Source organism: Primulina tabacum, chromosome 2, assembly GCF_025594145.1.
Source record: "Primulina tabacum isolate GXHZ01 chromosome 2, ASM2559414v2, whole genome shotgun sequence".
In the NCBI taxonomy this organism is placed as follows: domain Eukaryota; kingdom Viridiplantae; phylum Streptophyta; class Magnoliopsida; order Lamiales; family Gesneriaceae; genus Primulina; species Primulina tabacum.
In genome coordinates this window covers 6,967,355-6,982,736 of record NC_134551.1, presented here as the reverse complement: position 1 = coordinate 6,982,736, position 15,382 = coordinate 6,967,355, and the positions used below count along the sequence as shown (strand labels likewise).

The 15,382-nt window shown below is 34.9% G+C and overlaps 2 protein-coding genes across 2 annotated transcripts; one reads left to right on the top strand and one right to left on the bottom strand.

Moving 5' to 3' along the window:
- On the top strand, positions 1-4,421 carry LOC142528740 (strigolactone esterase D14-like). The gene is made up of 3 exons (XM_075633879.1): positions 1-304; positions 476-646; positions 3,835-4,421. Exons 1-3 carry the CDS (start codon positions 96-98, stop codon positions 4,262-4,264), a joined length of 810 nt encoding a protein of 269 aa, XP_075489994.1. The 5' UTR covers positions 1-95; the 3' UTR covers positions 4,265-4,421.
- A 5,113-nt stretch (positions 4,422-9,534) lies between these two features.
- LOC142528733 (putative inactive receptor kinase At2g26730) lies at positions 9,535-14,371 on the bottom strand. The gene is made up of 2 exons (XM_075633867.1): positions 12,771-14,371; positions 9,535-10,460 (listed from the first exon to the last, which is right to left on the bottom strand). The coding sequence occupies exons 1-2, from the start codon at positions 14,092-14,094 to the stop codon at positions 9,784-9,786; spliced, it is 2,001 nt and encodes a 666-aa protein (XP_075489982.1). The 5' UTR covers positions 14,095-14,371; the 3' UTR covers positions 9,535-9,783.
- Positions 14,372-15,382: the final 1,011 nt, after the last annotated feature.

Below are 15,382 nucleotides of genomic sequence, written 5' to 3'. Positions count from 1 at the left end.
TTTATACTTAAATTTAGCTCACACGCAAAGAGAGCTACAGAAGCATATAGTTAATAATATCATCTTTGTCTCAGCCTCTACGAAACCAAAGGAAAATGGTGATCCAAGAGTATCTGCCCACAGCAATGAACGCCAAAATGGTGGGTTCCGGCGAGCACACTGTAGTTCTAGCGCATGGCTACGGAGCCGACCACTCTGTCTGGGACAAAATATTGCCACACTTGGCTCAAAACTACCGAGTTCTTGTTTTCGATTGGTGCTTCTCAGGTGCTGCCAAGGATCCAAACCTCTACGACTCCATTAGGTGGGCCAAAATCTCTTTTGAACGCCATTTATACTTCTCATTTTCACTGTTTTACTCAACTACAAAAGTATTACCAAAAGGTTTCTGCTGAATTTCAAAATATCGCATTTATTACCGAAATATTTTTCTGTGTTTGAAATTAAATTTTAAGAGGATACATGTTTGCTGCAGGTATGGTAGTTACGATGATTTTGCAGATGACTTGATTGGTTTGGTGGATGAAATGGAGTTGAAATCAACAGTATTCATTGGACACTCCATGTCTGGTATGGTTGGCTGCATTGCTTCGATTAAAAGGCCCGACCTTTTCCAAAGGCTGCTACTCGTTGGAGCTACCCCCAGGTTGAGTTTATTAAAACTACTTTATTATATATTATTAATTCATCCATTTTTTAAAAATTAAATACATATATATCATGTATATATGTCTGTTATTCTAATATTTTTATTTCATTTCGGTGAAAAGGTTTTGAGTAGGTCTCTTGTGAGACGGTCTCACGAATTTTTATTTGTGAGACGGCTCAACCCTATCAATATTAACAATATAAAGTAATACTCTTTCATAAAAAGTAATATTCTTTCATATATGACCCAAATAAGAAACATGTCTCACAAAATACGATCCGTGACACCGTCTCACATAAGTTTTGCCAAATGTTTTTTGCTACACTGAACTTTGAACCCAAGCCTTTCTAGGACCACCGTTGTGAGCGGCGACATGCTTGTTCACAAAAGAGCCTCTAAATTACATTTGAATTGAGTTATTTGAAGTATATGGATTTAAAATACATTTTCATTCTTTAGAATACTTAAACGAGGGAAATTGAAATCCATATTCATACTTGTTTACCGTATATTTATACTAATCAAAATAGATTTCATAAGTATGTTGGAGTCATTTGAAATCAATTGTGATTAATATAATTATAATGTAAATAAGTAAAAGACAAATTTGTGTTCCCTTTGTTTAGGGGAATTTGCTTTAAATCCCCAATAAACCAACTTAATATTGTATCTATTTTATGTCAGAAAATGTGTTTTCACTATTTGATCCATAAAAAAAAAATTCCTCACTCTGTGATCTCACGTGTTTTTCATGGATGAAAATCAGTATAAAATTGAAAATATGATAATAATATATAATATTTAGTATCAAATGTTTTAAATCTGATACAAAAGATAAGATTTTGAGTACCAAATATTTCAGATTTAGTACAAATATATGATATTTGAGTATTCATACATGTATATCAAATTTAATATTAAAAAAATGTTCAATATTTTATATTGATTTTCATCCGTAAAGACAAATGTGTCATTAATAATACTAATAATTTTACATATGTTTGAATACATATTCACATATTAGTATCAGATCTGAAACAACTCGTAGTCAAATACATATATTATTATCATATTTTTAATATTTTGTACCGATTTTCATCCGAGAAAAAACATGTTGATCCAATGAGTGCATAATTTTTTTTTGTCGATCAAAAAGTAAAAACATATAATTTTTCAGATAGAAAATAAATACAAAATTAAGTTTTATTTTGAACATTTAAAATAAATTTACTTTTGTTTAAATTATTTAATAATAAAAATAAATTCAAAATCATTCATTTCAAACAAGTCAATCAAATAACAACCTAACATCTTTCGATCTTATTGACCGTTCTTTGTCATTGGAGTTGTAAGGAAAATAATTCTCGTCTTAATGGTGTATAATTTGAATACTTTGACTTTTAATTCATATCAGTATACTTAGTCCTTCTTAATATACGATTTCTTTAATTTTCTCAACAAAAATGGATCTAACTCAAAAGGTAATTAATCTGCATGAAATTCAAATTAGCAAAAGGTAAATTAAATAGATTAAGAATACATAAAAGTTGATTGTTCATTTCAAAAAAATAAAAAATAAATAAATAAATAAAAGTTGATTGTTCTTGGGATTGATTTTTTGTTTTTGTTTGTTTTTATTTTAAAAAAGGCAGCGCTGGTTATGAAGTTCTACTGTTTTAGGGCGACTGAAGAAGACTTTATGTGTGATGTTTTATAAAATATTTTGATAACTAATTTGAATAATAATTTAATTTTTTTTTGTTTTCAAAACTTATAATATTAATAATTTTGACGATTATAGCTGATATGATTATTATATATTCTGCCTTATCATTTTGCTATAACATCATTATTATTAGAATTATGGGCTTATCACTAGCTCAAAAGTTATAGTTATTAGTCAAGACACGACTTTATTTCCTTATACTTATGGCAGCGTAGAGTGCACATACTAAGTACTAATGGATCGGGCTGTTAGATCCATTAGTCCAAGGATATACGTGTCTATATGGTGATACTGTCTTATATAACTTAGAGATCAATTTTATCTTTTTTTTCTACTGTTAGTTATGTCCCTAACATAGACAATATTACCCGATAAGATCTAACGTCATTCTTTTACGGTCCACCTAGCCAACCTGATCAAGCGGCGTACCGTAGCAGTTTGACGCATAAGAACTTAATAGGAGGTTACTCATCCCAGTATTACTCACTTGACCCACATCTCCAAGAAGTATAGAAATATGCTTCTTGTGAGACTTGAACTCATGACCACGTTTTGATACCAATTGTTATGATTAAATGATTACTACTAGTTCAAAAACTATAGTTGTTAGTCAAAGCGCAAATTTATTTCCTTATACTTGTGGCTGCACAGAATGCACTTACTTGGGTGCTAATGAGTCAGGTTGTTAGGCCCATGAGTCCGGAGATGTGCATGTCTATATGCTGATGTTGTCTCATATCTCTTATAGATCAGTCTTACCATTTCCCTACCGTCGACGCTGTCCCCAGTAGAAATAATATTATTCCTTTAAGATTTGGTGGCACTCTTTTACGGCCCACCTAGAAAATAAATCAAATAACGCAACGTCAGAAACTCGACGTATGAGAACTTTACAAGAAGTCACTCATCTAAATAATACTCTCACTCACGCACATTTAACCCAACAATCATCTTTTTAAGCATTGTGATCTATATTTGGTAGGAAGATTGATTTTCAAAATATAGATTATAAAAATAAATCCCAATTATAAAATTATATAAACCATGTGATGAACCTTTTAACTTTTTGAATAACCCCAAAAAACCATTTTAATTATGTATTGAAAATGGCCCCACGATGTCTAGTTTTCAGATGCACTTCAACGTCAAATTAATTTAAAAAAGTTGAATGTTCCTCTCCTTTCATTGTTAATAAAAGCATGCAGCCAATTTTTACGTGCGTGAAAAGTCAATATTTAATGTATAATAATTTTTATTTTGGTTTCAACAAATTCTCGAAATTTTAGCCATCCAAAAGTTACAAGTTTAATCTACATATATAAACCTTTCCATCAAACAATATTTTTTATAAAAAGTTAAGGTGTCAACAATTAATATATAACATCGTATTTTGATCATTCCGACCAACAAATTCAACTGAGCTGATCGATTCATTTTAACGTTGATAAATCTAATACAGATTGGCAAACCTTGAAGACTACGAAGGCGGCTTCGAAATGTCGGAGATTGACCAAATCTTCTTCAACATTGAGCACAACTATGAGAAATGGGCTACAAGTTTTGCTTCTCTTGTGGTGGATTCAACTGATCCTCTTTCCACGCAAAAATTTGAACACTGTCTGAAAAGGATGAGGCCTGAAGTTGCATTGCCTTTGGCCAAGACTGTCTTCTTAGGTGATTACAGGGATATCCTTGACAAAGTGATCGTCCCATGTGACATCATCCAAACAAGAAACGACGTCGTCGTGCCAAACTCGGTCACCGAGTTCATGAACAGTAAAATTAAGGGAAAACACGCGGTACATATCATCGACACGGACGGTCATTTCCCTCAACTCACCGCGCCCCTCGAGTTCCTTGAGGTGTTCGATAGGATCATGGATTTTTGATTATCTGATGTCTTATTTTCGTAGTCGCTAAGGTACTACTAGTGTTCTGTTTCTCGTTTCTTGATTTTGTTTCAGGTTTTAAGTTGTTTTGGTATGCTATTGTAACATATATATGAATGTAGAGTGCGTTTGCTTATTGGAAACCATTGATTGTGTATGTGGTTTTTGAAGGAGCACTATAGTTGAATGGCTTGAGAATATCAATGTAAGGAAATAGTATATTTTCTTTATTCGACTCCCTTTAATTATATTTCAATTGCTTTCATAATTCATAATTTGCAGGCACAAACTAACACATCATTGTGCAGAAAGGAGTACATGTTATCTGGTTTGAGAGACCTTACAGCTCTCTCTTCGAAAACGAATTTCGCTTCGAAAGCTCGATACATCCTCACGAGTCACGACCACCGAACCGATCTATTAGATGATCAGGGACGCGGGCAGTGCAAACATGCTAAAGAAAATATCAACACGAATCCGAACCATTCGCAGATCCGGTAAAAGGAGATGAGATATACATGTATTGTAACTAAGAATAACAACGAACAAGGCTCTTAGTGTACCACAGATGGAGGGACCAAAAACAAGCCTTAAAAAGTGCGTCTCCTAGTACTAAACACGTTACTTGGAGATCTGTCAAAAAGTATTTCGAACAAGATTTTCGAAAATTCAAGTATGTTTTTCCTTAAAGATCTTCAATAGGAGTTGGACTTCAAATAGCAATTTCCTCAAGATTCTCAAACTCCATGCAGTTCCATAATGATCAACTCAATACCTGCTCGATTTCCAAATATATATGGTCGTCTCAAAATAGCGCATCATCTCTCGTCCCGTTACGTGGGAAAACTTGTCCAGTCAGTCAGTCAGTCAGGCATCTAAAAAATTACGAAGGAAGTACTTTTTTTTTAAATTATTACATGGCCGAAACTCCAAGACTTTAAACATAAAATTTCAGCAACATTAAAAATATGAATTAACTTCATAAGTCATGAAATAAATTCCTCCATGTTCGTCATCTCCCAGATAAATAAATATTTCTCAAACAGTATACCATTTAATAAATTCATCCTATCATGATACTTAAATTTGAAAACACTGTCTCATCGATCAAATTCATAAAAACTGTAATCCTAACATTGTAAACCTAATTATGAAATTAATTTCATAAAAAATCGTGCACAATATTTTTTAAATTCATGCATATAAAAGTAAACTGGAAACATTATTTCTAGCGATAAAAACTCCTCAAATTTTTTCATCCTCGTAACATTTAAGTATTCAAAATAATCTTGAAACTCTATCATGAAAATCACATTTAAAAATAAAAGAATTCAACTAGTAAAATTTTCATAAGCTTCAGGTTAAATATTTGCGGAAACTTGCCTTCAACTCTGGACTGCCAATCCTCGCCAACCAGCAAGCCTTCAACTCTGGACTGCCAATCCTCGCCAACCAGCAAAACCTAGCCTACCCTCAACGGCGTCCATGAAATCTAATGAGTCTCAAAGCCCAATAAATGTTATCTAGTGAGTCTAAAGTCCATACAAATTGTTTCGATTATAATGAATAATATATAAAAAAATTTTGAAATGCAACTAAACATTTTTTCCTCGACTTTTAATATATAAAATTATATTTTCTCCGCCTTGATTTTTTGTGGATAATTCGACACATTTTCGAAAAATATTTAACAGTCAAACAATTACCCTTTTTTTCTCAACCTCAACATAATTATCCACAAATAAAATCCTCAAATAATTTTACAAAGTGTGGCCTGGAAATTTATTTCAGTCATCACTCGTAGTCGCTTGATCAAGCATACAAATATTCAGATTTGGAAAGCCGTCCGACCCGAAGAACAACATCCACATGCCCGTAATCAGTCAAGTCCCCTTGGATTTGTGTTATATATATATATGATCTAGGTCATCCTGGTTTTTGGCTTCGTGCGAATATATATATGTTGGACTTTTTATATAAATGGTAGTGAATATATTACATAATGAACAGGTCTCGTGTGAGACGGTCTCACGAATAGTTATATGTGAGACGTGTCAACCCAAAACGATATTCATAATAAAAAGTAATATTATTAGCATTAAAAGTAATACATTTTCATTGATGACTCAAATAAAAGATCCGTCTCACAAAATATGACCCGTGAGACCGTCTCACACAAGTTTTTGTCTTTTTATTCACACAAGTTTTTGTCTTTTTATTTTACTATACAAAGGAGTTAAAAGATACAATATCAAAGTCTCGATGTTTTATCTACGACATGTTTTACAGAGTTCAAGTTTGAGTAAAATAATAACAATATTTTAATATTTGGATGTTTATTGGATGCTACTTCTAGCGCTTAACATTTGACGGCACCGACTACAAGAGTTTAGGGTAAATTGAGAAAAACGTGGGGACATAGTGAGCGCAGTAGAAGGTTACCAACTGGAAGATGAAGGAATACACGCAGCAGACGTAAAACCGTGAAAACAAAAGAGGAGGCGGGGCGCCAGCAACGCACCGAGCAAATCTCTTTGTTGGGTTTCTCGCGGCAAGGCGGGGGAGAAAAAAACCAAGGCAAGCTGAGGAAGAAAAGAAATATGTCAAAGATAGAAAAATAAATGATAAGGAGGCAGGACAAAGAAGTTGCCCAACCTAAGAAGAAGCAACTCTGAAACCCAGGCACACAAGACAGGAGGAGGAGAGAGCAAACCAAAGAGACATAAAAAGCCTACTGATTTGCAGAAGCAGAGAAGAAGCGCATCGAAGTAGAGAAGAATCGGAGCTGAGGTGACACAGAGGAGCTCGAGAAAGGAAGGCTCAAACAACACGCCAAGCGGAACGGTTTTTGAACGCTGCTCCTACTGCTCCTGAAATGGGGAGGAAAGATAAAAGACAAGGCGCGCAAGAAGAAAAAGGAGGAGGAGGAAAATGAATAGATGCAAAGCATTTGCTACCGGAAGTTCAAGGGTGAGGTGGAGAGAAGAGCGAGCGTACGTGGATTTAGCCCTGGGCAGTGATGTGTTGGAAGAGACATCTGTAGGGGGCATTAACGGGAACCGGGAGAAAACTGACCATTTTGAGTGATAGCAGGCTTTAATATAAGTAGATATATTGGACGCACGGGACATACATGGTAGGATACCCTTAGAAGCACGACAGAAAGTAAATAAAATTCTTAGACAAGTGCAAAACTTTTCCATATGGCAAGCATCAATTCGAAAAGTATTATGAATTCATCGATACGTCAAGAAACGGGTAAAACTTACCTCATAATCAATTTCTGAAAAGGTTTTCAATCAATATAACAACGATTTCCCTCTAGAATTCATTCAAGCATAAAAGATCAAAACATATATTGATTCCATCGGTACATCAATCATACGTCCAATAAACGATATTCTAGTTGCTTTTTTTAAAAGCGTGATTGGTTTAAGAATGACCCCGACGCTTAAAAGACACCCCGAAAAAGATCGAAACTCGAAGAAACGATGAAAATATCGGCTCCCTTGGAACCCTAGCTCTCGATATTCCTCACCCTTTTTCTCTGTTGTTTTTGACGTGAAAGGGTTTGGGGGAGAAGAGATTTTCTTTTGTTTTGCAGACTTAAAAGTGTTGATTCAACTGTTGAAAGTGATAAATTATATGCTAAAGTTGCTGAGAAAATTTAACGTAAAGTTGCTAAAAGTCTTTAATAAAAAATTGCTAGAAAGTTTTAATACATTACCTTTTAAAACGTTACGAAAAGTGCTAAAACATTTTTTTATTATCAATAAATGTGCTGAAACTTTAACCCATGAAATAATAAACTAAAATATTTTATTTTTCCCAAGATATAAAAGACCGATTTACTTCAACAATTTTTCTCGTAAAATTCTAAAAATGAAACTCTTACCATATGTGGTTATTATCCTTCGGCAATCCATCTTAAATCCATCTCACTTGAAAAATCATGATAATATCGAAAATGCAATTAAAAAAACTTTAAATGTAAGCTTAATTAAATAATTAATATTTCCAAATAATTTCATGCGATCTAGGTGGACTTTTACCATTACAAATTCTTACATCTTTGGACAAATGCAAACCATTAAAATTGCAGTGATTTCTAATCCATTTGGATATGTGCATTAAAAACTTTTTTACTGTTTTATAAGTTGAACAAATTTAAAGTATTTGTATGGATAAGATTTTTATAAAAAAGTTTTGAATAATTTTTGTTTAAAGTGTTCTTTCGTTACTATTTTTGTGAAAACGCTAAATATTTAAGCATAATAAATAAATGAATAATTTGTGATTTTATATATACATTTTGTACTATAATTTTTACATTCTCAATCGATTGCAAATATTAAAATATTATTATTATTGTAAAACATGTCATGGATAAAACATCGAGAACTTTGGTATTGTATCTTTTAACTCCTTTGTATAGTAAAATTTATTTCAAAACTAAAATTTTATTATATTTTTAGTTATGTTTTTGTTCAGAAACATAATAGTGGTTTCATTCCTATTCGCATCGTAATGTACTCGTAGAATATTTTAACCTCAAATCTTAAGTAAATTCATTCCTCGTTACTGAGTTGAGCGTCGGATGAATTTTCGGAAAGCATCAGAGAATGAAGTGATAATGGCAAAAAGGAGAATTACATGTGATAATCAAGTATGAATGGTACGTTTTATGTAGTGTTGATTGTGAATTTTGTGTGTGTCTATTTGAAAGAACCCATCGGGCTTCTAAATTTGTCCATCTCAAAAACTTGAGGACAAAGCTAACGTGCTCTCATCCCGGCAAAAATTTGATGATTGTGTGTGTAGTCAATTAATACATTTTGGCTTTTGGGTAAATATTTTAGGTCCCGTGAATTGGCTATTAATTAATGCATATGTTTGTTCTGAAATGATCTCACGGATTTTTATTCATGAGACGAGTTAACATTGCTCATTTTTTTATGGTTGACCCAACTAGAATATTTTTCTCATAAAATTGACTCATAAAACCGTCTAAAATTATGTCAACATTGCTCTTTTTTGTGTTAACATTGCTCTTTTTTTTGGGTTGCCATAAAAATCCGTAAAAAAAAAATTTTTGTCTTGACCCATTTCACATAAATTTTTATTATATACCAACATTGCTCTTTTTTGTGTACCATATTTTTGTGTACAAATTTGACTTATAATTTTATCAATTATTACTTTATTTTTTATATATAAAATTTTATTATATAACAAAATCTTGTTCATCTATTAAATAAAGGTGGACTCCATTGACTCAGAAAATAATAATTAATAATGAAAGGAAATAAATACATGACATGGTCCAACATGCAACTCCACAAAACCATTCCACTCTGCCACCATCAATCTATACAAAAAAATTAAATTATTTTCACAATCAAACTATAGAAGAACAAACCTCTCCAAAGAATATGAAAGCCAATTCACGGGATCAGTAAGGAACCTCCTGGAGTTGGATATATCAAATTTCAGATGATTTTCACGAGCTCGAGCTATGTTCAAGGCCTGACGACACTCGGAGGAGAAGCTCTTGAACCCATTGGAGGTGTTTGGCCGTCTGATCCTCCCCTTAATGTGTCGTCTGAAGACTGTTGTACTCCGTCATCTGTGTCGCCTCGGTTTATTTCCTCAATCATTTTAAGAACTTCTTGCATGGAAGGCCTTTGGTCTGGAACCGTAGCCACACAGGCCATACCTATCTGCAAAAGTTGCACCATCTCCTCCTCTACGTTTTGATACCTCATGAGCTCTACATCGAACACCTCGGCCGTCCATTCCTCCCGCACGACACTTTGGACCCATCTCGGTAAATCAATCCCTTCTTCGCCTAGAGAAGCTTGATTAGGTGCTTTGCCGGTTAATAGCTCTAACAGTAGTACCCCGAAGCTGTAGACATCGGATTTAAGCGTAACCTTTCGGTTTTCGAGCACCTCAGGGGCACGGTAGCCCATTATCCGGTGACTAGGAGGTGTTGAGCTTGAGAAGAGGGGATTGAGTCCGAAATCTGATACGGAGGCATGGAGATTGTCTTGTTTGAGGAGGATATTCGAGGACTTGATGTTTCCATGAACTATATTTTCAGATACATGGAGGTGGGCAATTCCTCTTGCAGCACATAATGCTATTCTCAGTCTACTGTCCCAGTCTAGGGGAGGGCGGCCCGAGCCACGACTACCTGTAAAATGATTATACATCAGCTCTGTTTTATAAGCACTATAACTGAGTCCCAATCAAATGCAAGAATCAATGCATTTGAGGAAACTCCCAGATAGATAAACAGGGCAAAAGGAATGTAGCAAGCCATAGGCTACAATGATCCAAGAAGTACTCAAGTATGTCGGGCATTAATGATGCCATATTGAAATTTTCTTTCCAAGCTCAAGCTCGTTCGAGGTGGCCAAACAACAAGATCAATTATTCGCCATACAGAACTCAAAAGATATCATCAGATAATTCAGATTGCGTAACAAAACTTACAAATCAATTTTAATCAATCATAAAGTTGAAAAGAAACAAAAATGCTTGCTTCCGAAAATAGACCCTCCTCGGATTCTCAACATTATTCGTTTCTTGGTACAATCAATAGTAAAACCATCATCATTTCTAATCGAACATCATAAACCACCACTCAAGAAAAGGCAAAAAAGGAAGAAGCACAATCACTAAATCAATTGCCTCAGTGCCTACCCCGTTCAATCGGTGAGGTACATAATCACTGGATCAAGCTAGAGCCATTTCTTATTTCATGCATCACCAAAGATAGATATTTGAACAACGAAAGTGTTGCCGTAAAAAAACATTTCAAGAAAAGGTGGCAGCTGTAGGCAACTACTTCATGGGCCAATACTTAACTTCTTTTTGAGTGAATATGGTATACATATCGGCCCCTACATGTGCACAGGCTGTCAAAATAGCAATAACATGGATTGAAAGGTCAATTCTTGGTTTTCAAATGGGTACATGAGAGGAACCTAAGTTTAAAAAAGGCACGATATATCATATTATGTGTAACATATGGCAAAAAATATTATGTTTCATTCTATTCTATGTAACATTCCTAAATAATGAATCGTAACTTCTTTTATCTTTCCATAATCAGTATATATGATAAATTTCCGTTGATGATAGACAGATTGTCACACAAAAATATTACAAAAAATTTCTTCTCGTAAAAAATATGAATATGATTGCATATATCAAAATATGTGCGGAAGTATGTTACACCGAAAACGTATTTTGCCATCTAGTATAATGTAAATGTAAAATCTTTAAAAGTATTCATGTAAATTGGAAAGAAAACACGATAATGGAGTGACCACACACACATAACGTCAAGATAGGGGAAAGGCATTCACATTTAAGAGGAAAATAGAGTGGTCATCAAATTTTCTTTCATTATAACAGTAATGAAGGAGAGGAGCATGTGTATCGGTACTTGTCTTGCCATGTATGTGAACAAGAGCTAAGGGCAACCCAAATAGCCACTCTTATTGTTTCACAATTTTGAGGAATTTAGAATATACTTTTCATATTTTTTTTATTTAATAAATATTACATACCAAAAAGAGTCAAACCATGTGAATGGGTCTACACCCTACACCAATAGAACAACAATAGTTACCTGTCAAACACTAACGATTAAAAGCAAATAAAATTTATTATTTTTTGAGTAGATATCTTGTGAGACGGTCTCACGAATCTTTATCTGTGAGACGGGTCAATCCTACCGATAATCATAATAAAAAGTAATAATTTTAGCATAAAAAGTAATACTTTTTCATGGATGACCCAAATAAGAGATCCGTCTCACAAAATACGACCCGTGAGACCGTCTCACATAATTTTTTTGCCTATTTTTATAAGTTATTATTATTGTGAATTCAAATTATAAATCAATTTCAGACACGTATGGGTAGGTGGAGACTCCAAATCTCCAATTATTGATTGAAAAGAACTGGCGTTTTGGTAGTGGACAACATTTCAATATGTGAGCAATAAAGTCTCGGGCTAATTAACTAAAGATATAGAAACTTCATCCGAATTTTCGTGGCTTTCCAGTTTCCACCCCTCGTTTCTAATGAATATGCACCGTACAAACGAATTTACTGATTTTAAAATAGTAGTAACACGATTAGAAAAACAAATTCAAAACAATTTATATAATATAATATATCATATCTTACTTCTAAAACCTTGGCTTTTGAATGAATCAAACCAAAACTCACCAATTACTATGTGCCTCTAGCCGACGAGATAAGATAATTTTGATTATATGGACAGATATGAGAAACTTAACAAGTATTTTCAACCAAGTTTCTCGTAATTTATTTTTTTTAAAGAAAAGTTTTTCAAATAAGATTAATAATCTGCAACAAAATCTAGGAGTTCGTTACTGAAAAAAGGGAACAAAATGAAGACAAAATCTTGGTAACAAAGGCCAACCAGAAAACACAAGAAAATGACAATCTTGAAGAGAAAGAATTACCATGGAGAAGAGCAGATAAGCTTCCAGCAGGCAAGTAATCATAGATCAGCAATTTCTCATCTTTGGAATAGTAAAAAGCTCTCAAACGAAGCAAATTCGGATGTTTTACACTGCCCAGATACTGCATTAGCTCCTCGAATTCTTTCTTAGCATACACCACGTCCTTAAGCCTCTTCACCACAACAATTGTGCCTTCCCCTAACACTGCTTTGTAACTTGTTCCCACACTCCCCTTCCCCAGCACTTCTGCCGAGGCCCTCAGCAAATCCTCCAAATCGAAACTGTAGCCCCCGTCGGGAACGAAAACAAGCTTACTGGGTTGCGCCAATGGACCCCCTGAGACGTCGTCTCTCGACGAAGATGTTCCAGCCTCTCCCACTGCTATGGCCTCTGTTGTTATGGGCGGTTTCGGAGCTTTTGAGCTTTCTTTGGTCCTTCTTCTTCTTCTCAAGAGAAGGAAAATTATTGCAAGGATGAGTAGAAGTAATAGTACTCCGCCTGCAACTGATATTCCGATAATGGCGGCAGTTGAGAGTTTTTTATGTTTCTTTTGGGGAGTGGTGTTGGGAAGCAATGTTGGAGAAGGGGACGGGGAGGGGAAAAATGGGTTGCACGAGGGCAATGGGTCGCCGCACAAATCGACGTTGTTCGCGAATGCGAGCGCGGGGAATTTTGCGAACCCCGTGGGGATTGAACCGTTGAGACGGTTGTTGGCGACGCTAAAATCGACGAGTCTGGGTGGGACATTGCTAGGAATTTTGCCCGTGAATCCATTGTTCTCGAGAAAAAGGCCTGTCAAACTAGTCAGATTGCCGATAGAAAACGGAATTGAGCCGGTTAAGTTGTTGGACGAGAGGTCCAGCCGAGTCATCCGACCCATGTCGGCGATACTCGCCGGGAAATCACCGGTTAACACGTTGTTCTGGAGGTAGAGGCTGCGGAGTAGCTTGAGTTGGGAGAAATCACGTGGGATTTCTCCGGTGAGCCTGTTGGCCCGCAGGCTTAGGACTCGAAGCTGAGTAAGCCGACCTAGTGTGTTCGGCGGGATTCTGCCGACGAGCCCAACACCGGGAAGCCTCAAAAAGTACACCGAAGAATTGGTGGCATCGCATCCCACCCCGACCCAGCTGCAGGCCGATTCAGACTCGTTCCACACCAGGCGTCTCTCGTGCGGAACTTGCGAGAGGAACGCGAGCAACGCTTGCTTATCCTGAGTCGGCTCCGAGCCGGCTCTCCCACTGCTCACTAGCAACACGAACACCACCCTATACAACAACAGCATGACTAGACCAAAACCATCTCCCCGCCTAAAACTCTGCCCCATTGCGCTTCTTATTTCCGTTTCTTGTCAAAGAATCCAAATCAATGGCAACAAATTTACGGGTTTTTTTCCGTAAGGCAGCAAATCCCAGCAAGAATCCATTGATGGAAACAGACGGTTAAAAGAAAAGATGGCTGGCGATGGAGAGAAAAAAAAAACCAATAATGTGAGGTGAGCTTTACGCGAAATCTGAGACGTGAACCACCACTGTTGGTCTGCCTTTTGTCGGCTTGCAACCCATTCTTCCATCATCATCTTTCCATCGCAGCGTGAATTATATATATATATATATTGGAACGTCAAAATATTATTAATTGAAAAGTCAAATTCATTCATAAACTATTTATTTGATATGGCTAAATATCATATAATATTTATTATTTTAATCGACTAATTGATTTCCAACATTTCCTCGTGAATCATGTTTCAAAAATCTGATTCTTTTGAATAGATTTTTATTTTTTACGTTAAAAATATTATTTTTTATAATAAATATGAATTAGATTGATCTGTCTTATGTTAGATGTTTATTATTATGAAATTCTACTTCTCAGTGTTTTTTTTTTTAAAAAAAATTATTTTTGTTGGGATGATTTGAAAAAAGAAGCTAGGACCAAGAAAAAATTCCTATTAAAATAAAAAAAATGGCTATTTAATAATTTATAAGCCCTTTTCTATTTTATTTCCCCAGAATAATCTTTCCATGTGAAAATGTATGTACTTTTTCTCCTTTTTCATAGCTATAATAATCATTATCATTAACATTAAATATATATTTTATTCTCCTTTTTCATAGCTAGATTATTACAGGGGAAAACTTTAATATTAAATTATATCCTCCACTAAAGTGTAAAAACTTTAAAATTGAGAATAATACTTTCCAACAGTTCCTATCATGTTTTGCCAATAAAAAATAAATCTAATTTAGAAACACAACCAAACATATTTTTTACTCCCTCAAAAATATTTACCAACCCTGATACCGCCAAAACAAAAACGTACTAACTGATATCCTGGTAGATGTATGGCCCCGAATGACTTGGCTCTGGCTGTGGTCTCTGCTCTTGGGACCATGTCAGAATACAATGAACGGATAGAGTTGGGCCAAACCCCACGGTTGAGCCGGAGGTCGAGCGAGATTCAGGACGGAGCTCCATGCGTAAGATGTCGGTTTGAGGTGCGATAATTTAAAATCATAAATATGAAAAAAAATAATAAACTGGACTCCGAAATTTTCGTGAAAAACCCCTAAAAATTATTAAAATAAAAACCACAGAGTAAGATGAAATGA